This window comes from Poecile atricapillus, chromosome 3 (assembly GCF_030490865.1).
Source record: "Poecile atricapillus isolate bPoeAtr1 chromosome 3, bPoeAtr1.hap1, whole genome shotgun sequence".
In the NCBI taxonomy this organism is placed as follows: domain Eukaryota; kingdom Metazoa; phylum Chordata; class Aves; order Passeriformes; family Paridae; genus Poecile; species Poecile atricapillus.
Window position 1 is genome coordinate 64,347,359 of NC_081251.1, and position 23,200 is coordinate 64,370,558.

Below are 23,200 nucleotides of genomic sequence, written 5' to 3' on the forward strand. Positions count from 1 at the left end.
CAGGGACATAAACACATTGCTGAGACCAGCTGCTAGAAATCTCCCTCCTTCCCCCACAAAGGCTTTAGCCATTCATCAGGCTTGGGTTAGCTAACAACATTTTCACATGTTGCAATGGTATCTGTAACCTTCAGGCTACAATCTGAAGACATGTCTGCTTGATTTGACTGTCAGGCAAGGCTCAGATCTAATGCCTCTGAGTTTTAACTGTCCTGGTCACAATATGTTATGGCCCTCTGGTCTCTTGAAATATTTAAATCAAAATAGAATTTTGCTTTGTTCTCAGCAAAATTGAAGTTGTACCCTGATTTTTACCATAAACGTATTTTGCCCACAAAAGGATTTGCACATCAGAATTTCACTCAGTGAAATTAAGACTATGTTCTCTTTTCTCTTATGCACTTAAACTGGAACTGAATATGTTTTCCTAATTTTAAAAAAAATAAATTAAAAATGCATACATAAATACATGGTTTTGGCTTGGGTTTTCTGTGGTTTGATACTTTGAAATTATTTTTGCTTCTCACATGTCAAGACAACTTGAGAAGATGTTTACTCAGAACTGTAGCAAAATAGTGTTCACATTTTTCTTAGTGTGGGGGCTTTGCCTTGCAGATGTATATTAAGGCTTTCAAAGAAACTGTGCATGCAGATTCTGAATCTGTAACACTTAAGAATGTAAAAAAAGCAGCTTGCAAAAAATTACTGCATTCCAAGAGGGACCTGTTGGTTCTGTACTGCAAGTACTTAACTCTTCCCCTTTCCCTCTCTGTAGGGACAAAAGAGGCAAGAAGGAGGTGTGCTGGGTTAGGAATGCAGATCAGGGTGCCAAAAGTTAAGCCTGGGGCAGAAGCCTGCTGCCATAAAACACATAACAGTCTACACAAATACCACTCCCTTTTTTTTGCAGCTAGGCTCAGCCTAGGATATGCACCTTCTGACACTGGGGGCATATTCCACGTGGTAAAGAGTAGGGCTCCTACAGGGCAATTTCAAAGTGGGTAACATGAATTTGTTAGACCCAAGATGTTACATGGAAGAAACAAAATAACTAACCTATGCACTTAGAAAGGACAGTCAAGGAATAAATCCAAATATATCCATCAGTACTAGGTATAATGAACATGCAAAAAGGATCACCAGGTTTGTTCCAAAATGGTTTCAGCTATAGCACAAGAAACCCTGCAGCACAGTTTATACCCAAGCATCTGAAAACTGTCCACCATCATCTTGCTTTGTACAAATAATACAGGTATTGCCAATATTGATATAGAAAAGTGACTTCGAAGTCATACAACCAACACGATCACAGGGCAAGGAATTTTGGACCTCCCCCCCAAAACAGTAGTACCTCCTGGAAGCTGAGCTTCCTAGCATGCACACAGGAGAATGCTAGAGTATTCCTAGAGATGGAAGTTCTGACAGAGTATACAAAACAATAATTTCCCTTATGCACTGGTCCAGGAACATTTTGATGCCTAAACAAATCATGTTCCATCAAAGAGAAAATACAGCTAACAAATTACACAGCACCTATTCACACACAATACAAAATTACATGTGTGCACAGCCCACCTCACGACCACTAAAGCTCAATAACAAACTTTCAGATCTACATGTCATTGATCTATGCCCTCCCACGGAGGAAACTGATTGTCCTGCTTAAGTCTGCTAAAACTGGAACCACCAGTATCCTGAATCTTAATGTAAACTGTCTCCTATTTAATCCAAGGAAGCACAAAATAGAAACGAAAACAACTGACATCTGCCAGCAGGAAAAGGGAATCAGATACTGTCCTAAAATGAAGATTTTCAAGGCAACAGCTAATTTATTTGCTAACTGCAGCATTCAGTCAAGCAGCCTCTGTTGCAAGCACTCATGTGTGTGAAAGACTAACCTTCATCACTTCAACTTGCAGGTCTTCATTGAGGGAAGGAGTCACTTTGACAGCATTCAGCATCTGATTAAGCAACTGTTTCTCATCTGAGTCTGTTTCCACGGATACAAACCTCTCATCAGACAGCAGCTTCTGCAGAGAGAAAATGGCAATGTACATCTCGAGACAAAAACTGCCTCTGCAAAGTACTGCACCTAACCCATTAGCACTTGGTACTAGGGTGATTAGGCTTTCTGTGTAAAATTTTCAAGTTAATCCAATAATATAAAATATAAGAAAAACAGCAAAACTGGGACATCTGTGTCATGTCAGGTACCATTCCAGTATCATCTTTGCCCATCCCACTTCCCTAGCATCTAGAAGAAAGAAGACACCAGTAACTGATAAATCACTTCAAATAATATCCTCAGCAAAACCTCTCAGTACCTTAGAAGCTGGGAGAGACTGGAACCTTTGCAGCCCCTCAGACCATCAAAACAACAATGAATAAAAAAAACTCCACTCAGGCTAGTATCCTGGCATTAAACTAGTGCTATCAGATCTCCTGCCTGATAGGAGACAGTCACCTACCATCCCAATTACTCCACTAGTGTAGAGCACAATACAATAGAGCACATGTGCTGTGGAGGTGGCACTTCTGATCCCTGGCAAGATGTGTTTTGTGTCATACAGAGTTGACCATTAGTGGATACAAGCAAGTCCTCAGACAAAGAGTACAGTTAATAAGTGACTAAAACAAACACACATAGAAACCAACCCAAGCTGAGGTGATACCATAATTCCTTGTCCTGACATTGGGTTGCTTGAACTGAATTCAATGCAGACTGGCTATTTTAGACTAATCAGATTTACTTTGCCCAGTATCTCACAAATTCTCTCAACATTGTCAATGGCACTATTTCCTTGGAGTTCCACTAGAAATGCTTCTTCCATATAGTCTATAACCATCTTCATGAGTGTCTCTTATTAGTGGCAGACATCCTGCAAGAGATGTATCCACACAAGTTTTTTCCTATCTTCTCAGAAGATCCCACAACACAGCAAAACTAGCTTGTCTTAGATCCCAGGAACACAACCTTGCTCTGTCCTAGTAGAGACTTTGAGCAGCCCATTTCCCTCTCTATATTCTGCATTACTCTTTGTACTGATGCTCATCCTCAACTTCAACCTTGCATGAACCAGCCACTTTCACTGGTTCACTCCCACTTCTTATTTTCTATGCTGGTACTGGCTTTGGCTGGGATAGTGTTAATTTTCTTCATAGGAGCTCAAAGCATGCTGTGTTTTGGGTTTTGTGACCAAAACAGCACTGATAACACACACACGTTTTGCTACTGCTGAGCAGAGCTTACGCAGCATCAAGGCTGCCCGGTTCTCAGACTGGTTCCCCAGGAAGCAGGCTGGGGGTGCAGAGGAGTTTGGCAGGGGACACAGCTGGGACAGCTGACCCCAATGTGACCAATGGGATATCCCAAACCATATGACACAGTGCTCAGCAACAACAGCTGGGCAAAGGAGGAAGTGAAGGGGACAGACGTTCAGAGTTAAAGCATTTGTCTTCCAACATAACTGTTACACATGATGGAGCCCTGCTTTCCTAGAGATGGCTGAACACTTGCTGCTCCATGGGAAGGGGTGAATGAATTCCTTGCATTTGCAGCTTTGCTTTTGCTATTAAACTTTGTCTTTGCCCTCACTTTTACCTTTTTGATTCTCTCTCCCATATCACTGAGAAGGAAGGAGTGAATGGGTAAAGCTGAACTGCCAGCCAGGGTTTAACTCACAGTGTTTTAAAGCATTTTTCATATACCAGAATTTCAAGTGTTTTAGCACTGTACAGCCTGATGAGATTTAGCTCAATCTGCAGTGAGAATAATGGGGTTTTCCAAATAAAGAAGAATGTTTAGTTCAGGATGGGAGATAAGGAGCTGTTGGAGAGTCCAAGGAAGGTCTGCTAAGATGACAAAGGAACTGAAGCATCTCTCTTATGAGAAAAGGCTAAGAGTTGGGACTGTTTAGACTGCAGAAGAGAAGGCTCAGGGAGGATCTCACCACCATATATAAGTATATCTGAAGAGTGTTTGCAAAGAGAACAGACAGGAACTTATCAGTGGTGCCCACTGACAGGAGAAGCAGCTCTGGGCACAAACTGAAACACAGAAGGTTTCCTCTGAACACCAGAAAAAATTTACTGTAAGGGTGATCAAGCACAGATTGTCCAGAGAGGTTATGCTGCCCCCCGCCCTGGAGGCACCTCTTTTCCAGTCTAAACAGTCACAGCTCTCAGCCCTTCTTCATAACAGGGATGCTCCTATCCCTTCCCTCGACAACCACACTGTGCCCCAATATTGGGAACTCTCTAACCAAGTGTCCAACACCTCATATGCTGGATAAAGTGAATTTGAACGATTCACTTATATCCTTATATTCTCAGAACAACTTCCTTCTGGCCCTCCAAGGGAAAAAAATCTTTTTGAAAAATGAATTTTATGCCCCAGCAGTGTGCCAGCCTTTTCCGTAACTAGCATACCCCTAGTGATAAGTATTTACTGACTTATACTCATTTGTCCAATTAAAAGAACAGTAAACTGCTTTAGTTTTTATACTGTCAAACCCAGAAGAGAATTTTGTTGCTTGTGCTGCTCTTCTGTTTTGTTTTTTTTTTTTGCAATTTCATAGACTTCCAAATCAGATCCTGTTTCTACTGTTTTCAGCGTACAAAAACCCCAGAAAAGTGCCCACATATAAAGAACACAGCTCCCCGATCTTCTATTAAACTCTCGATCTTCCAAGCACTGCTGTCCTCTTTTCTAATCAAAGAAATCAGCAAGTCTCAGCTTAATTTCCAAGATGCTTAGCAGTGGCAAATTTTTCTGGGAGTAGCACAGGGCCCACAAGGAAGAGTGCATCTACATTTCAATGTTAAAATCCAGGACCTCCCACCTATCTGCAAAACATTTTTAACTTCCACAAAATCACCAGCCTTTACTTGCATCCTAACTTCTGAACAGAAATGTAAACATTATTGTTAGGTTCACCCAAGGACAGATGCTTTTTCTGTAGTATTTTTCAAAAGAAAAGCCTACATTTTCTTGACACACACTGCCTGCCAACACACTCCCACTCTAAAGCCATACCTGCATCCCTGCTAGAGCCTGCTGGGCCAGCTTCATGCTCTTCGATTCCAAAGCCAGTTGAAGAGGAAGAAGACACTTCTCCCTAGGGAAAATTAAAAAAAAAAAAAAAAAAAGTGAGAGGGAAAAATGCAACTAAAATTGGTATTCAAGTGACATTCCAGAAGAGCTGTATCAGTTGCAGAAATATGATGTTTGCATACAGCAGCCAAAGATAATTTCACAATTCTGTGAAGCACTTTTACCCTCTAAAGAAAGCTGGCATATTTATTCACACACTTCACACATCTCTAATCCAGAAAGCACCTTTAAGTGCTTTTACATTATGACTTTGTTACACTCCCTCTGTTAAAGTGAGGAGAACTCACATTTGAAATCAACAGATCAACAGGTGCCAAAGCAAGGTACCTGTGCATCAACTGGTACTCCATCAGCCAGACACAGACAGGAAAAAAAGAAGGAAGAAAGATTACTACAGTGTATGGTACTAACTGAAGGATGCTTAAAACTGATGGTTGTTTAGACCTGCATCTCTTCTGGGCAGAACACCACATTTTTTTAGATTTTCTACAGATTTTTGCAACAGCATATAAACATTTTGGGCATTACTAATAGAGACTGAATTTATTCTCACATTAAAGTGGATGAAGACTGGAAAGAGAGCAGAAAATGAAGAAAGTCATAAGCCACTGGAGTGGATCCAGTTCAGTTTCATGATAATGAAGACAGGTGGGAGCTCCTATGGCTTATGTGTAGCTACCCTGCACATCAGCATGTTGCCTGCCATCTGTCAACACATACTGCAACGAGCACAGAACAATGAGAGCTTTGATAGATGTCCCAAAAAGAAGAGTAAAAAATGACAAACAGGAGGATGGAAATTAGAACAGATTCAATTAGCTGAACTTCCCATCCTTGCTAAAAATGTTTAACTGAGAATCTAATTAAGGTTGCTGCAGACTGTGTTCCCACTGTATTCTTGGAGAGAATGAATTGCCATTGTGTCATTTCCTGTTCTTGTTACACTCAGTCAATTAATCCTTTAGCATTTCTATGCTACAGCTATGAAACACCTGCAGAGATATCTTACAATGTTTGATTAGCTTGAGCATCTTTCACACTTCAGTTCAACCTGCCATTTAAATGCATCATCTGATTGCTTGAGAACATGAAGGACATGACAGATAATCCTCAGGCAGAACAGGAGAGAATGATGTAAATTAACATAGTCCCTTCTAACATCTTAAGAATTCAGTTCAGTAAGGCTGCAAAACAGGGAATGCAGATCAGAATTACCTCAATGGATTTGAGTGCAGTGAAGTAAGAGAATGAGATTTCCTTTTACTCCTTGCAGCCCTTTTATAATTCCACTCTGTTTTGATCAGTCCTCCACTATAGGATTTCATTGCTTACTGCACCATCCACAGTTCTGTATGGTTAAGGGACAATTCATGCAGGTTTTGTAGTACTACACATGTAAGACATTTTACATAAGTGAAGCTCTCAGAATAATCTGATGCACAACAATATACTTCAAAACATGTTTAAGAACATTCTCCATTTACATAATGTACACAAAGTAGTTTCACACTGTAACTCTTAAGTATCCATACTGTTGTGTGCTGGTGTGGACATACATACACATACAGTTTGAGGCACAAATACTGACTTAACCCTGACTGAAACACATCAAGTACAAAACACAGAGGGAGAATGAAAGGAACACCTTTGACTTGGAAGATAGGAAGCTACCTGCCAGGGCAAGCAAAACAGCTCAGCGACACAACCAAGTGCATAATCCAAGGCCAGTACCTCCCAGAGCACAGGCTGTTCCTCCTGAGCTACCCCACTCTGAGACTGTCAACTTTGCCAACTGCAGAATGAGTGATGAGAACACACACAGCCTTTATATTCAGCACACTAAGTTACAATGACCTTTCTAGTTGTCCAAGCTTGCTGTGGCTTGTCAGCCTATCAACCTACCTCTTTCCCTGCAGGTCTGGAATAAGAGATGCTATGGCAGGTCAGTCAAAACAGACTACCAGAAAGGCCAGAGCAAGACAAATTACTATTTTAAGTAGAGAGATCATAAAAATCTTTCTATTATCATTGTAATGACAAAAAAAGCATTTAGTGAGAAAAGAATAATGGCTCATTAATCCACCCTTATGATAAAAACTGTAATGAAGATAGGAAATTGCCTAATCTTAACTCCTTGTTGCTATTGCCTGGAACACAGTCTCACAGCCCACCTTCCCCTCCTTGATTTAGGGAAAGGGGCATGATAAATGAAGCATTTTTCCCTTCATGCAAATGGTGATAATCATATTATTTTTAATCCCATTTCTGAAAATGAAAGACTAAAAAGAAGACAGCTCTCAGTATTATCTTCCTGCTGAAAATTACATAGGGGAAGCAAAATTCAGGAGCACAAGGCCTTATCAGCATGCAGTTTGCATTCCACAGAATAATTCACAGCCCAGTCAAAGAACAGATAAAAATTTCATTCACCACTGTTGCCATTTTCTGATACACTGTTTATTAGTCAGGATAACAGTCATAGCCAAAGTCTGACATTTTTTTAGTTGGAGTAAACAACGGTTGAAAAGATTTTCTCAGTCTTAGCTGCTTAGAAAGAACAGAGTAGCACAGTGTAATATTATTAGCATCACTTACTCAAGCAGAAGATGAGAAAATGGCCCATGATGAGAAAATAATTGGTAGAGACGAATTCTCAGAATTCTGCAAGTACCCACAGCTGCTACCCTTAAGTAAACCAAACAGAAGCAAACACTGTCCTTGCACAAAAAGGAATTATTAAATTTACATAAAACAAATTCTAGTGTTGAATATATGAACATGTGTACATCTAAAAGTAGAAACATAAATCTTTTTTCCTGTACTAGTTCAGACAACATTGATAAAATATCCCACCAGCAAGTTTAGGCATAATGGAAGTATTTAAAACCTGGAAAAGGAATATGGAGTAAATGCATGGTTTTTCAAGTAACAGTTCTTCCAGGAGAAGGAAGATTTAAGTCCTTGCTTGTGTTCTAGAGAAATGATTACTGCAGAAATATGATCATCCCACTTACAAAGAGAACTGCAGTCAAGCTCAGGTTGGAGAGAGGTTTGGAATCCACAGTATATAAATATAGGGCGAGTTCTCCCACCTCCACAATGCAGGAAATCAAACCAGATGATTACAACAGCCCTCTTCAGCACTAAAATTTGTACCTCTATGCAAGTACAAGTTTATCAATAGCACTTACAGACACAGTAGAGCAATAGGATAAAAGACAAAATCTGAAGCCCTCCAGTTAGAATACTCCTTCTCAAGAAAAAAATAAAACAACGAATTTTGACGCTGTGCCACTACAAGATGATCAGGCACCATTAGACAACATTGCTGCTACTGTGCTACATAAGAATGAACAAGCACTCAGTGTTGCAGTTTACTGGTCCTGGGAAAAAAAAAACCAAAACAACTACTGGGAGACTGTTGCCAAACTATCTAGCTATAAATACTGGCTTGCATCAACAGGGCCAGGATTTTATTCCAGTTACTCACAAGCATAGAGACACTTATAAGCATGTTTCCCATATAATGAGATTTGCCTCATATATTTGCACATATCAGGTGAGCTTTCACCTTTACTAATAACTAAAGAAATTGTAATTTCTGGTTGAAGACCTTCTCATTTTTATGTTTCACCACTTGCATCTTATTTTTTTTAAAAAAACTCATCCTTTACTTTCCCATAGAGCACAAAACTCTTTGTTTTTATCCAGTCACAATGGAAATGTTTCTTCTCTGACTTAAGTTTAATGCTTCTTTTCTTTCCATATCTGATTTTCTCACCTCAGCTGCTGACATCAGCTCTCTCTGAGTCCTATCCAACTCAGTACTTAATTTTTCCTTCCTCTTTTTTTCATGTATTCCCGCTTCCCTTCAATCCTTTTGCTTTTCAAACCCAGACACAAAGTCTTCATCCAACAGTTAAATAAGCCTGCCCTTGCAGGGAAATATGAGTTGCTTATCAGAGGATGTTTAATGACACAGTGGAAAAAAAGTGCAGAATAATGCCTAAATGTAATTTCATAGTTTCCTAGCTAGAACTTTAATAATTCTTTTTTCTACCTGGAATCTTGAATGCGATTGCAATTTTAAAATGCTTGGTATTAAAGAAGCGACATAATGGTATTTATAATCTTTTTTATTCATTCATCTTTCTTTCTAAGATGAATGAATTTGCCACTACAGAAGCAGCATAGCTCTACTCATGGGAAAGGCAAACATGAGCAATTTAACCTTCCAATCAACCCAGTGCAGCCAAGACCACAGAATTCATACAGTTGTAATTAAGTAACTCAGCACAGTCACTCAGCTGGAGAGCACTTCTGAGGTCACTTGCTTCCTTGCTATAAAAGCTAATAACATCTTGATTTTAACAGAAACACAAAGTTCCTAGATTGTTGTCAAGATGAGAGCAAAACAGAACAAAAAAAAAAAAAAACCCAAGCCATAAGCACAAGGCGTACCTTTACTTGAGAGGAGAGGAAGAGAGACAGCAAAAGATTCTACACAATATTAAAGGTAGACAAGGCTAAAATAATAATCAGATGCTTCCAGTTTCTGAAGCTCTAGTGTACTCTCTGTTATCATTGCTCTCCCTAGAACAGCCACCCCCCCAGGTATTTGCCCTTTGTGCACAAGGTAGCATAGTCACTTACAAACTCTGCTCTTAAGGAACTTGATGACACATGCAAACCTCATCAGGTCTTAATCATAAAGCAATCTGTAGCCTTTAGGTGACTTTGTTTGATTATGATTTGAATTAGAGTATGAAGATGAGGTGACAAGCAGGACATGCTCAGCCTACAATCTTGAAAGCTTATCAAACTATTCCATGAAGCCTCTCCTCCCTGAATTTGGTAAGTCTGGAAGGAAAGTTAAAGATTTGTATAGTGAAAGCATTTTTGGTTCAAATGTTAAGTACAAAACAACAAATAAAGTGTTTTATGAGCATTAAGCTTCCATCATGAGAAGTTTTACAATGCTGGGAGAAGGCAGGGCTGAGAGAACAGAAAAATAGACAGAGGTACTATCACACAGACATCCTGCAAATTACCTTATTTTCTCCACTGCAGCTGTGAGATACAGAAATCAGATGAAGAAATGGGAGAATTAGGTATATTTTTGGACATTACTAGTTACATTTTGAAGGTCAATGCTGTAATCCGCAATGCCATTCAACTTTCACAGCAGTTCAGCGCTAAATCTTGACAGACCTAAGGGATGGTTGCTAAAAATATCCCCATGTTTGCAATGCATTACGTAATTTTATACTCACCGCACTTCAGTATATTCAGTTTCTTAAGCAAACAAACATTCAAGGAAATGAAAGGTAGTGAATTTCCTGCAGCTTTGATACTTTTCATGGAATGTAAATAAAGGAAATGTGAGAAAAGACTCATTATTCCCACTCACCCCTTCATTTTCAAAACAAAGAAAAGTCATGCCTTGCACAGCATCACACAAAGACCAGAGCAGAGTAAAGCATCATTAGCAGGAAAACAGTCCTCTCAGTTTCAGTGCCACCCCTCTTCCCATCCCCAATCACATTTCCTTCTCTGAGGCAATTATCAAAAGCCTCATGATGTTCTCATTTTCTTCTCTTCTGCAAGCACTGAAAGCGATCAAACATTTAAAACAAACACACACACTACTATTCCATTATCATCCTCAGACCCTCAGGTCAATATGTCAGTTGCATTTGTTGTTAGAAGTCAAACAGTTAAAACTATGGCTGCTCTCATCCTCAGCCCCACCCAGCTGCTCCCTACTCCCATTCTACCAGCTCCCACGAAGAAAATTAACTTCAGCCCAGCCAAGACTAGCTCACTGTGGGCTTTTGTCACAAAAGGAGAATGAATTTTGAGAAGTCTATAACAGGAACAAAGACCCAAGGCAATGGTGATTATCACGGTCCACTAATACAAAGGAAAGGTAGAAAGCTAGCTTCAGAGAGAGCAAGCATTGCTCTTTAAAAAAAACACCACTAAAACCAAAGGAAAAACCTCACCCGAACTCACAAGTAAGAGTAACAGAAACCATGCGTCTTTTTTCATAACAATACTAAACTTCACTCAATACATTCAAGAATCACAACCCCAGCTAACAGGTTTTCAGGGACTCCTAAAGCTGACCCCACATATCCCTTTCCCTTTCCTCCCCAACACTACCATCTTCTGGGGTCCCAGAACTGATGCAAAGTTTTGCTGAGATAAAAATACCTGCCCATTTGACAAGAAATAGGGCCACTTACATATCCCAAATTAAACAAGCAGATTGATCCAAATACTGTAGCAGTGGCGCATTGCCTTTCTAAACACTCATTTCCTTCCCTCATCTACTCATCAACATTAGAACGGAGAATGCAAAATTTTAAATCAAGACCAGGGCATATACACCATCCAAAACACCAAATGGACTACATAAGTGCCCCCAAAAGTCTGGATCCAGGCTGCAAACTGCCAGCATGGGAGATGCAGGTCAGTAATCCACACTGTCACTAGAATCTCTTCTTGGCCAGCTGCCTGCCAGGGAACTCATAATTCACTTGCTGAATGGCAGATAGTGACCATGTAATGGTTGAACAGCATGAGTCACATCCAGCAGTCATACCGAGGAAGAAAGCACAGGAGCACCTAATGCCAGATGGTTGTGGCAGCAAGAGCAGGAAACAAATTGTTGGGTTTTTTTTAAAAAAGAGTGGAACAGAGAGAGATATGCTAAAACAACCCACCAGAAAAAAAACCTCAGAGACAACCATTCCTCCCTCCCCACTCTTTATTTCTCTTCGGGGGGTCTGCTATGTCAGCATTCCTAGCTTATATCAGCTATATATCAGCTTTCCTAGCCACTCTCAGTAGAAACTAACAGAAAACATTCACAAAATTAAGAGATGGGAGAAGACAAAAACGATGAAATCACAAACATTTCTTCACAACAGAGAAGGTGAAATGCATACCAAGACTCAAGATTCTGTAAGTGGATGAATTACCTGCAAAGCTAAGTGGATTGAAAGTCTCTATAGCATTGCTTGTTTGGTGATGATCACACTACAATTACCGCTTTTATTATTTGTTGAGCACGTGTAAAATAAAATAAGTGAGCATGTTGTTTTATTTAAGAGATTATAAACTGCATATTTCTCAAGAAGTATGTTAGATGCTAATCTAGAGATAGGAAAAAAAATAAAATAGCAGAACGCCCACTTTCATCCCCAAATATCTTCATCCCCAAATGTCCATGACTATAGAAAAAGTTCATGCACTACCCTCAAAAGCTACCACCAACATGATTAGTACTGGGACACAAGCAAGAAGAGACAGAACAGGACATGAACTACTACAGGACCCTGCTCCTCACTGACTTCTTCAATGACTTTCCAGCTATAATCTCCAGAAATACTGATCACTTTTAAAAGGCCAATGCAAAATAGAAGAGGGTTTTTAGTGGGTTGACCCTGACTGGATGCCAGGCTCCCACCAAAGCTACTCTGTCATTCCCCTCCACAACTGGACAGAGGAGAGAAAATATAATGAAAGGTTCGTGGTTTGAGATATGGACAGAGAGAGATCACTCTCCAGATACTGCCACAGGCAAAACTGACTCAATTTAGAGATACTAATTAAATTTATTATTACCAAAACCAGAGCAGGATAATGAGAACTAAAATAAGACCTAAACACCTTCCCCCCCTCCTCCCTCCTAGCGATACAGGGAGGCAGGGAATGTGGGTTATGGTCAGTTCATCACACATTGCTCCTGCCACTGCTTGGGGAAAGGAGTCACAGCCTGCTTCAATGTGAGTCCTCCACAAGGATGCAAGTCCTACCAGGAAACCTGCTCCAGCATGGGCTCCCCTGTTCATGAGTCCACAGGTGCCTGCCAGGAAACCTGCTTCAGCACCAGCCTTCCACAGGCTCACAGCCTCCTCTCAGGCATTCAGCTGCTCCAGTGTGAGTCTCCTCCACAGGCTGCAGGTGGATCGCTGTGCCCCCATGGACCTGCATGGGCTGCAGGGCCACAGCTGCTTCTCCATGGGCTGCACCATCAGCTACAGGGGAATCTGAGCTCAGGCACCTGGAGCACCTCCTCCTCCTCCTCCTTCACTGACCTTGGTGTCTGCAGAGCTGTTCCTCGCACGTATTCTCAACCCACTCTTCTCTGGAAGCAGTTACATCTGCCAAACAACTTTTTTTCTTCTTCTTAAATTTGTTATCACATGGAGGTTGCCACCACTCCTGACTGGCCCAGATTTGGCCAAGGGCACTTCTGTCTTGAAGCCAGCTGGCATTGGCTCTGCTGGACATGGGGGAAGCTTCTGGCAGCTTCTCACAGAAGCCACCCCTGTAGCCCCACTCCTACCAAAACCTGGCCATGCAAACCCAATTTGCATTTCTTCCAAAAAGAAAGCCCCTTCGGAAGTCCCAATCAACTTCTTATTCCAGCAAAGTGCACCAATAGCAAGTCACTAAGTTTTACGTAGCCTATAAGGCATGACTTAATGACATAATGCACTCCAAGAAACTCTGGCAATCCCAAGTTTTTTCAAAGCAGTATGTGACTGGCAACTGCTGTCTAGCCTCTTATTTTATTATCTGATATGTAGATAGTCCTCATGAGTATTGAACTGCTCCAATCAAACATTCTGTTTCAAAGCTCATTTTCTTGTGTCTGTTCAGTTCCCTTTTATAGCTCATATTTCAGTCTCTAAAATCACAACAAGCCAAGAAGAGAGCCTTGTTCAGTGTATAGTGCTGGCCTTAGGGGAAAATTTGCCATCCTGAAAATACTGAAGTGGATATATAGCCCGGCTGAGTAGCAAACAACTGCTTGCTGGCAGACAACATTAAGGTCTCTTAAGCTATTTTCCATGTGATCAATTCACCAATTAAAACACAAGCACATCAATTTCTCTTATCTAATTCATTATTTATAAGTCAGCCACCCAGCCTCCTAAAGCACTTAGTATATATCCAATCTTCACAACTCATGTTCAGAGACAAATATCATCATATTAGACAGATAACAAGAGGCCAGTGGGTTATGTGACTCTCCCTTGTCAAGAATTCAAGGAATATCTAGAGAAAAGCCTTGAACTGACTTAAGGCCATTTTAATCTTGATCCACTTTAATCTTTGTTACTATCTCACACCCTCGACAATACTCTGATCATAAGTTAAAAGTACTGGAAAATCACACACATATTCCTATCTCAAGGCAGAGCTGACAAGACCCCATGGAAAACTCTGCTGGAGATTTGTATTTCTTTAGGAAGCGAGACATTTAAATAATGCCCCTCACTAGAATCAATATGCAAGGTCATTAACAGGGATTTGGATTCATAAGTCAAACTAACATCAAAAGAAGTTGAACAGCAAAATAGTCTTATCTAGCTCCCTGAAGATATACCAAACAGATCTCTATCAAACTAATTAAAGAATTACATTCCAGCCTGGATGGTCAGTCACTGGGACTCTCTTGGGGCAAAGGGTGCTCCCAGATGTAGCAGGCATGTGCTACCTAAACTTGTATCAGACAACTGCTGGAAACAGCTCCCATGCAAATGCTACAGCTGAAGCCCCCAATTAATTGCACAGCCATCAGGGAACTGTAATGTGGTCTGGTCTGCCTCATGTTCAATAACACAAGTCCAACACAAGATGAAACTATGGACAAGTCAGGAACAAGATAGAACACAGAAATCATCTATACCCCAATACTACAGTGGAGATAAGCATGCAGCTGATATAATACATGTCAGAAATCCCTTGAACTCAAATGGTCATAGTCTGAGGAAAAGCAGAGACACCTTGTCCTCCCCATTCTCACACTAGGACCACAATTTTACAAAAGAAACTTTACAAAGAACCTCTACTCATCTAGAACTGGCATGTCAGGAGCAGAAAATGGCTTTTTATTTTATAAGTAAAAATGAGGTGAATAAACAGTTTACACATTCTCATTCTTGTCAGCAGCCCTCATTCTTCAGTTCTAGAATGAAAAGAATCTAAATGTGAAGTGTAGATTAAGATTCCAACTGGATGAGCAGCCAGAGGCTGATCCGTGTTATAGCAGCTGATAAAACCTGCACCTGATATAAGATGAAAGCAGAAGAGAGGCACAGCCAGGACATCTCCATTCTGTTTCTTGGCTGTGTTTCTGGTCACAGCCATTGCTCTGCTTTCAAGGCTATTCTTTTCCAGTGCTAGGAACCAGGCCATCACGGTGCTGCTTTTTAACAAATACAAAATTAAGAACTTTTATCTAATTTGCACATTGTGAAGGCGGACTCCAGCCCAAGATGTGGCCCAGTGTGCTGATCTGGAGCTTGGCAGTAGCTTGTTATCAGAGGGTGAAGGGTAAGTTTAGCAACGTCTCCCACACTGTCTGGCTGTGTGGCTGAGTCTTACCAAGGACCCCACAACAAAAGCTTTTGTCCAAATCCTCTTGTGTGCCTTTCATCTACCAAAACATCCAGTAATAATGAGGACATTGCTACTGACAAATCTAACATGAAGAGCTTATTTAATCATAGCTACACCTGCAAAGGTGTTAGCTTTATTTAAAAAGATTGGGATTTACAGTGGAAAAAATACTCCAACTAAACAATACATCACTAAGAACACTGGAGAAAGAAAAGAAAAAGGCCTCTCTGCAAAGAGGTAGTAGGCAAATGAAAAAGGAAGAAATGTGGTGACAGCTAGCTAACTAATTCATAGGGAATGACATTAGCACTTAAAGGCAGAGACCACACACCATATTAGAGGCTGATAAATGGGAAGATGAAGAGCCAAGTTTTCTCCCTCCACGGTGTCAAGTAAACATAATTCTAATGGACCTCTTGAGAATTAGTCATCCAGCTGTTTCCATCCTGCGCTGGAAATGCATTGTGTCTGGCACTGGTCATGTCATGTGCTACATCTATCCCCCATTTGATCTGAGGCCTCTTGTGGACTGCAGCTGACAGCATTTTAGAGTGGCAAAAGAACCGCTCCTATCCTTTCCCTGTTTGGTGACTGCTCTGGAATAATTAGCTCTTCAATTCCTAACTTTCCTTGCAAAGCATATATGAAAGGAGCGGCAGGGGACAATAAGGTGATAAAAACACTCCCAGGAGAGTAATATTGTAGCAAAAAAAAAGTCCCCTCTGTCAGCAGCTCACAGCAGGTATCTAAGAGGACCACAGGATAAGCCAAACATACAGCAACATTCTACATCCTCCTCTACAAACTCAATCACCTCTGATTAAAGCACTTCTGAATAAGGGTACCTGTGCATCTCATAGATTTCCATCAATTTCTTCCCTGTATTTGTTGAGGTGGTTTTTGCATGCATGCAATCTTTCAGCATCCATTACATTCTCTAATAAGGCGAGCCTAAGCATTTCACATCTTAACTATTAAGCTGTGTGAAAGAACATGCTTCTGTTTTAAGCAGTGCATTTGCTAGTTTTCTTTGATGATTCTTAATGGTTCTGTCAGAAAGGACAGAATTTTTCCCATTTAGCTACTCCATAACAATGACAATTTCCAAAACAAGATTTTAAATATCTAGACAAAGGAGGGCCATGCCACCTTTCTCATTTTGTATGTGAACAAATGGAGCTGGGAAGGAGGCTCACTCAAGATTAAACAGCAGGCTAAAGGAAGAAGTAGGCATAGAAACGGTATTATTTTAGTTCCTAGTCACTGTCCTAACTATATGATGATATAACTTTTTTGTTTCTAGAATATTTCTTTTCAGTAACAAAACCTGATTTAGATTTAAAAGAACACAAGCACACTGAGAAGAACCAAGAAGCACCATTGCTTATAATGGAATTTAGCAGGAAAACTCTTTAGACCATAAGAGAGCCCTCCTTTCTAACCAATCTCACCACTGTACATACTCATGGCCATTTTAATATATTTCCTTACATTTCATTCAGGGCCAAAGGTCAAGGGCTCATCAGAAACTTATCTAATACTACCAGCCTAAAAAGGCATATCTACAAACTATAGAAATCACATAGATGCAGCCTGCTCCTCTGTCTACCTCACTTTTAATTCAAAATTTTTGCTTCAATTTTACTAGTACACGCTCTACAGAACTCAAGTTCAATGTTCTTACCTCAGCTGATATGGAGGTATCTTGATAGCAGCATCAGGAGAATCCAAGGTTTCTGTATAATTAAAGGAAAAACAGGGCTTTTAAAAGAAACTTCTGAGTTCAACCACAGTTAATACGTCTGGCTACAGTCTCTGAGCCAATGATCCTAAAGTTTACACCTACTCCAGCTGACAGAACAACAACCACTGCTGCTCTGAGTTGCCAAAGCTTTGCATAAATCTGTCAGGACATTGCATGCTCAATGAGAAAGCATCGAGCACCATCTTTTCCCTTTCATTTATCAGCACTTCAGCAGCACATCCACTAAAACTGGAACAGTATAGAGGATACTTGCATGGCTGCTGTGCAAGACTAATATGAAATTAATGAAGCAACCCATGCAACATCAAGATGAAAGGCCAGTAATAAGACAGCAACAGGTCTTATATACCACAGAATGTTGTAGCTATGCATGGATAAGAAACAAAAATTTAAAGCAATTGAAGGTATCCCAGTTACGATGATTTAAATTATGGGTCTTGATGATCAGTGTTCCAGGTTGTTAGTGTCAAAAAAACACTTCAAGCCACAAACAATCTTTGAAAATGGGTGGATGCTAAAATGTACCTAAGCTTGCACTCCCTTGAAATATTAACTCGTTACACTGATCATTACATTACAAGGATAAAAGAGCTCATGTAATCCAATAAAACAAAACTTCTAGCTTTTAAAATAGATTCCCGAACATAAGCCAGCGTAAAACTGCATGTTTTTTTTACGATGATTGAAGAGAGGGAGGGGGCCTTTAAAGGAAAAGACAGCACCTCCAAAACATACGCGGAAACTGACAGCTACTGATACCCGTATATCTGCCTCGCAAGAGCCACGGAGCAGATGCAGGCGGTGGGGAAGGCGAGACGCGGATGCTCTCCGGCAGCAGGTGCCACGGATCCTGCCAGCAGCGCGGAGCTCCCGGGCATTTTGAACGGCCCAGGTGCTCCGGTCCCTTCCCGGCCGCTGGAGGCTCGGCGGCCGGCGCGGAACAAGTTTGTTGAGGTCTCCCTGCCCCCTCCGTTATAAAACCTCTCCATCGGCGGCTCCTGCCCCGCTCCGCTCCCCCGCACCTTACCGATGGCCCAGGTGCAGCTCTCCTTGATGGCCCTGTGCTTGCTCCCCGATGCCTCCTTCTGCAGCTTTCGCAGGATTTCTTCCATCTTGCCTCCCCCGGGATCCTCGCCTAGCCGCGGGGGAAGAGGAGAGGCGGCGAGGAGGAGGAGGGTGGCAGAGCGGCGCCGGGGCTGTCCCCGCCGCGGCGGTGCCTACGCGGGAGCGGAGCGCGGCACCCCGCTGCCGCCCCGCTGCCGCTGATGAATCACGCCGAGCTCCATGGCGGGGACACGTCAGTTGTTGCCGCTGCGGAGTCCCTCCTCCTCCTCCTCCTCCTCCTCTCCCACCTCGGGCAGGCCCCGCTGGCGCAGCGGGGCTGGGGCGGGCCTGGCCCTGCCCGCGGGAGCGCAGGAACTCCCTTCCCGGCGCTGGGGCTGGAGGAGCGGCGGAGGAGAGCGGAGCCGGCGCCGCCGGATCCGGGCCCTGCGGCGGCAGCAGCCCCGCGGGAGGCGGGCAGGCGGGTCGCCATGGCGACCGGCGGGCGGGGGGCGCCGGCAGCCGCGGCCTGCCCGCCCCGGGCGCTGCCTGTGCGCTCGGGCCCCGCAGCTCTGGCCGGGGCTGCCGCCGAGGGCTGCCCGAGCCTGCGGGGCAGGTTCCCGCTGTCCGGCGCTCCGCTCCCGGCGGTGCTGCCGCAGCGCAGCCCCGCTGTCCCGCAGCGCCCTGAGGAGCCGCGGGCGCTCCCGCACCGGGCCGGACGCAGGGAGCCAGGCCAGGCCACCCGCGAGTGCCGGAGCTGGGTGTGCCCTGAAAAGAGTGTGCCCTGAAACGGGTGTGAGATCTGTGCCTTTCTCCTAAGCCGGCAAGTGCAGCAGGTCACGGCTGAAGCTACCTGTCTGTGCCTTCACAGGAACGCACACCTTAATGTCCCCAACAAGCCAGCCTTCAGGAGAAAGAGCAGCCACTCCACTAGCTCAGACCTTCCTCCTCTCACTCGGAACGCTTCCTACCCACCAAACCTTCTACCTCCTTCGATTTGCTGTTTCCCTGCTTTATCTCTAGTTTATATCCTACTTGCCCTTTTTGTGACTGCATCGCTTAATTGAGTGTTACAACGTCTTCGTCTTCTTGCAGAGTCTCTCTTAAAAGAGACAAGAAGATAAGCAGACAATGAAAAGTAAAAGCAGATAAGAAAGGCATTCCAGGTAGCAGCTGGCAGTATTAGTGGTTATGGCTCCTACTGCTAATTGGAAGAGTACCAATAGTGAATTGCCAGGCAGGATATTGGCACCTGGTGAATCAGCCGTAGCATTTCCCACAGGATATTGGGCTTTCAAAGGCTGTCCCTTGTCCAAATACTTACAAGGGCTCATCCTGTGTTCAGACATATAATGAATGCATTATCCATAGTTGCCTTTTAAGGCCAGAATGTAAAAGTCCTGTCAGAAAAGAAAAGGATTTAGAATAATGCCAGAATGGCATAGAGGTGCGTAGGTTGTTGCTGGAGGTGGAAAGGTGTAGCCTATTGCTACAATACTAAGAATTAAAAAAAAACAAAACAACCAAACAAACAAAAAGCCGAACAAGAGCAACAAACAAACCAAAAATCAAACAACAAAACTCCCAAACTGAAAAACCCCAACCTTTAACAGAAATATCATTTATCTTTCAATTTCAGGCCATAAACCAGCCTCTAAGAAACTGAAAGTAGTTTCCCAGAGTTTCTTATCTCTGATTGTGGTCTGCCACCTTCCTTGGAATGAAAAATCTGATGATAGCTAGTGCCTGGGATTGTCAGGGCACTATGATGCTATTAGTTAAGACTCATATTGAAGGGATGATAAATTGTTTCCCGTCCATGTGCATCCTCTTGTATTCTGTGTTGTGCTTAGTGGAAATGAACATGGGGTTTTCTGACTTTCCAAGGCTTTGGTTTTGTTTTTTCTGGGGGGAAAACAGCAAAAAGAACTATGATGGTGACTTAGGTATTTTTAATGTAGAAATTGCATACCAGAGTTTATTTGGACCTCTGAAACACTAAAAGATAAATATGTATCTGTAAGTAGTAAATAATTAATTGCTTATTTTCAGGGAATGACTGATTAAACTGAATTAATTTTTAATTTCAGATAATTTCTGGCTATATGCATCATGAACTTACTGGTTAATTTCTCAGTAGTCTCTACAGGAAGGCCTTTGCAGCTGGCATCTTCATCAGAACTATAGTGTTTTTCATAGATACTTGATATTACTGAACCAAGATCTGTATTCATTTGTGTTTCACTTGCTGTCCAATGTGTTCAAGCAAAATGGATTCTGTGCTGCTAATCGCTTTCTGTCAGTAGCAATGTCATCAGCTTGTGACAAACAAAGGTCGAGTTCAGGCTCTTTGGAGCATCTTAAGGCCTGCCAGTAAGATTATGCAAAAGGAGAAGTGAGTAAGCCATGATGACTCTTCCTGAGCATGTATGTCAGAACACCATGAGTCAGCTTGCTGAAACTTTTCACTTGAGGCCTTCCATTTCCATATGGACAGGAGTCCATCAGTCCTTGAGTCTGTTGTCTATACGCTCACATAAATACACAGAAACCATGTCGTGCTGGAAGTCACCCCATGAATAAGCTTTGCTTAGGGATGAGGTCATATTTAATCGTGTTCTCTGGATGCCATTTCAAGGCAAGTGTCCTAAAATGTCACAATATCTAGAAGTCCAGCTACAGAGTAGGGATTATGGTGATGAAGGCTCCTCTCTTCTGCCATGAAGAGAAAATTAAGCTTTCTATGGTCATCCTTACAGCTCATCAATCCTCCTTGCTTTCTCCTGACTGTGCAAAGCAGCCTTCTACAGCGGTAGAGGCTGCCTAGGAGGCAGTGCTCTTGATCCCCTGCACTGCTGAAGCCTGGTCCAACTTGAAGTCAGAAGGCTCCTACGCAGATCTGGTATCTGCACGATGCAGTGGTCATATATATCACAAAGAAGCAGTGGCAGATGTGCAGTGTGCTTTTGTAGCTTGCACCTGGCAGTGCCAGTGCTACTGATCTTATGCATTGTGTGAATATTGGTTATGTCCCCAGATACATTCACAGCTCTGAACACAGCCAAGGAGTGTGTAACCAAAGCCAAGCTACTCAAGATACCTGGAGTAATAGAGCTGTGTTAGTATGATTCTCTGTCCAGGCTGGTAAGCAACATTTGCTTGACTTCAAAGATTTCCATGCCACTATGTCTCTGTGCCTTCTAGCAGTCAAGGAAGGCAATGTGGTCCTATTTTTAATCTCTTCTGGTAGCATAAGCCATACTGCCTGTGCACACGCCTGCCTGTAATTCTAGTCTTTGGGATCATAAGAAAGAATTAAAAGTATAGTGGAAAAGTGTGAGACAAAGGCATGTTAGACTGCCAGGTTATCACAGATAGTTAATTTATTAGTCATTATCACTCAGGTATTACCTGTGCTTTGGCCATTTTAACAATATTCTCTCATTGTATACTGCAGATGCTGGAAAATCTGGGCCAAAGAAATGGACTGTGTCCCTGAGAACTTCTTACAAATTTAATTACAAAATTCTAAGAAACTCCCTCTAAAGACAGGAAAACCACTTGATCCCATGGTTCAAAAATTATGCCTAGCCAGATTTTTCAAAATTTCTCTTCCCAGAAGCACCCCTATAACTGGACTGACCAGCAGTCAGAAGCTTGGGTTCTGTTTTGCTCAGGAAGCTCTGTACATATGACTTCCCTTATGAAGGACAAATTGCTAAAAAAATTTGAAGTGAAGGAAGCTATAGCTGGACCATGGGCTCATCATCACCTTTGTGACACCTCATAGCAGATGGAGGTACCCTTTCTTCTCTCTCCCAGAGGGCATCAAGACTCAGACAAGCAAGACCCTTGTCAGGATTTTGGTTTTGGTTGTCTAGACTGTAAGCACACCACTGATGGTAGAGTGGCGTCTGTCATTGTTTGCCTGATTGCACAGTGAGTTACCAGAGGCTAGAGCTGAGGATTCAATGAAGTCTTTCCTGAGCTGCTGCTGCTTTCTGCACCCTTCAAAGTATGACCTTTCTGAGCAAGGTAAAGCACATTAAGCACCAGTGATGCTCAGTGCAGGATTACAGAGTTAGGGAGAAAAAGCCACTGGAGTGGCAGCTGTAAATAAAGCCGGCGTATTTTCAGAACTGTCTTTTCAATACAGCTTCACAGCATTTATTCTGTGAAGAACAGTTGAAGCAAATGTAAAATCCTCAGATCCGTGCCAGGGTAGAAATATGAGACAGGGCTTTCTGACTTCATTGAAGATATATTTTCTGCAGAGACAGACAAAAACCAAAAATCACCATAACTGTCTTCAATTTACCATAATCTTTTCATCCCTGCAGAGTTGCCAAGGCTGTTGAAGAAGGCATCAGGAACAGAGAACAGCTATTCTGGGCCACATAAATGTTGTTTTTACCTAGTTTAATTTGTGGCAGAAGTTAGTTGGGCATTCTTAAAGAAAGGGCAGAAAAAGTATAGTGCCCTTCCCTATGCTAAACTCTCCCAGCTTCTGTTAAATTGCAGACTAGGCACTTCCTGAGACAGTGGTTTTATCTTCATAAATAATACCTGGCAGATTTTTCTTCTGGGAATGTACCTAATTCCTTTTGAAACTTTTTTATGCTTTTGACCTGCACAACCAACCTCTGGCAGTGAGTTCCACAGCCAAGCTGTGTGCAAAGAAAATAAAATTCTTTTTTGACAGTTTTATCTTCTTTTTGCTTAGGTTTTTGAAACTACCTACCTTTTATGCTTTGAGAAGCACTGCATAAGCATCCCCTATTTTCTCCCCATCATCCATGGTTCTTTATGCATTGAACATGTTCTCTCCCTCAGCTGTTTTCATTCCAGTCTACAGTGAAATG

The 23,200-nt window shown here is 42.2% G+C and overlaps 1 protein-coding gene across 1 annotated transcript in view; it reads right to left on the reverse strand.

The window, feature by feature from the left end:
- Positions 1–18,616, reverse strand: part of ARFGEF3 (ARFGEF family member 3) — an 86,772-nt gene extending 68,156 nt beyond the window's left edge. Inside the window, exons 1-4 of the mRNA XM_058836517.1 lie at positions 18,325–18,616; positions 17,217–17,268; positions 5,036–5,117; positions 1,899–2,030 (exon numbers count right to left, since the gene is read on the reverse strand). Coding sequence (XP_058692500.1) covers positions 1,899–2,030; positions 5,036–5,117; positions 17,217–17,268; positions 18,325–18,409 — 351 coding nt within the window. The 5' untranslated portion in view covers positions 18,410–18,616. The remainder of the gene's footprint in view (positions 1–1,898; positions 2,031–5,035; positions 5,118–17,216; positions 17,269–18,324) is intronic.
- Positions 18,617–23,200: the final 4,584 nt, after the last annotated feature.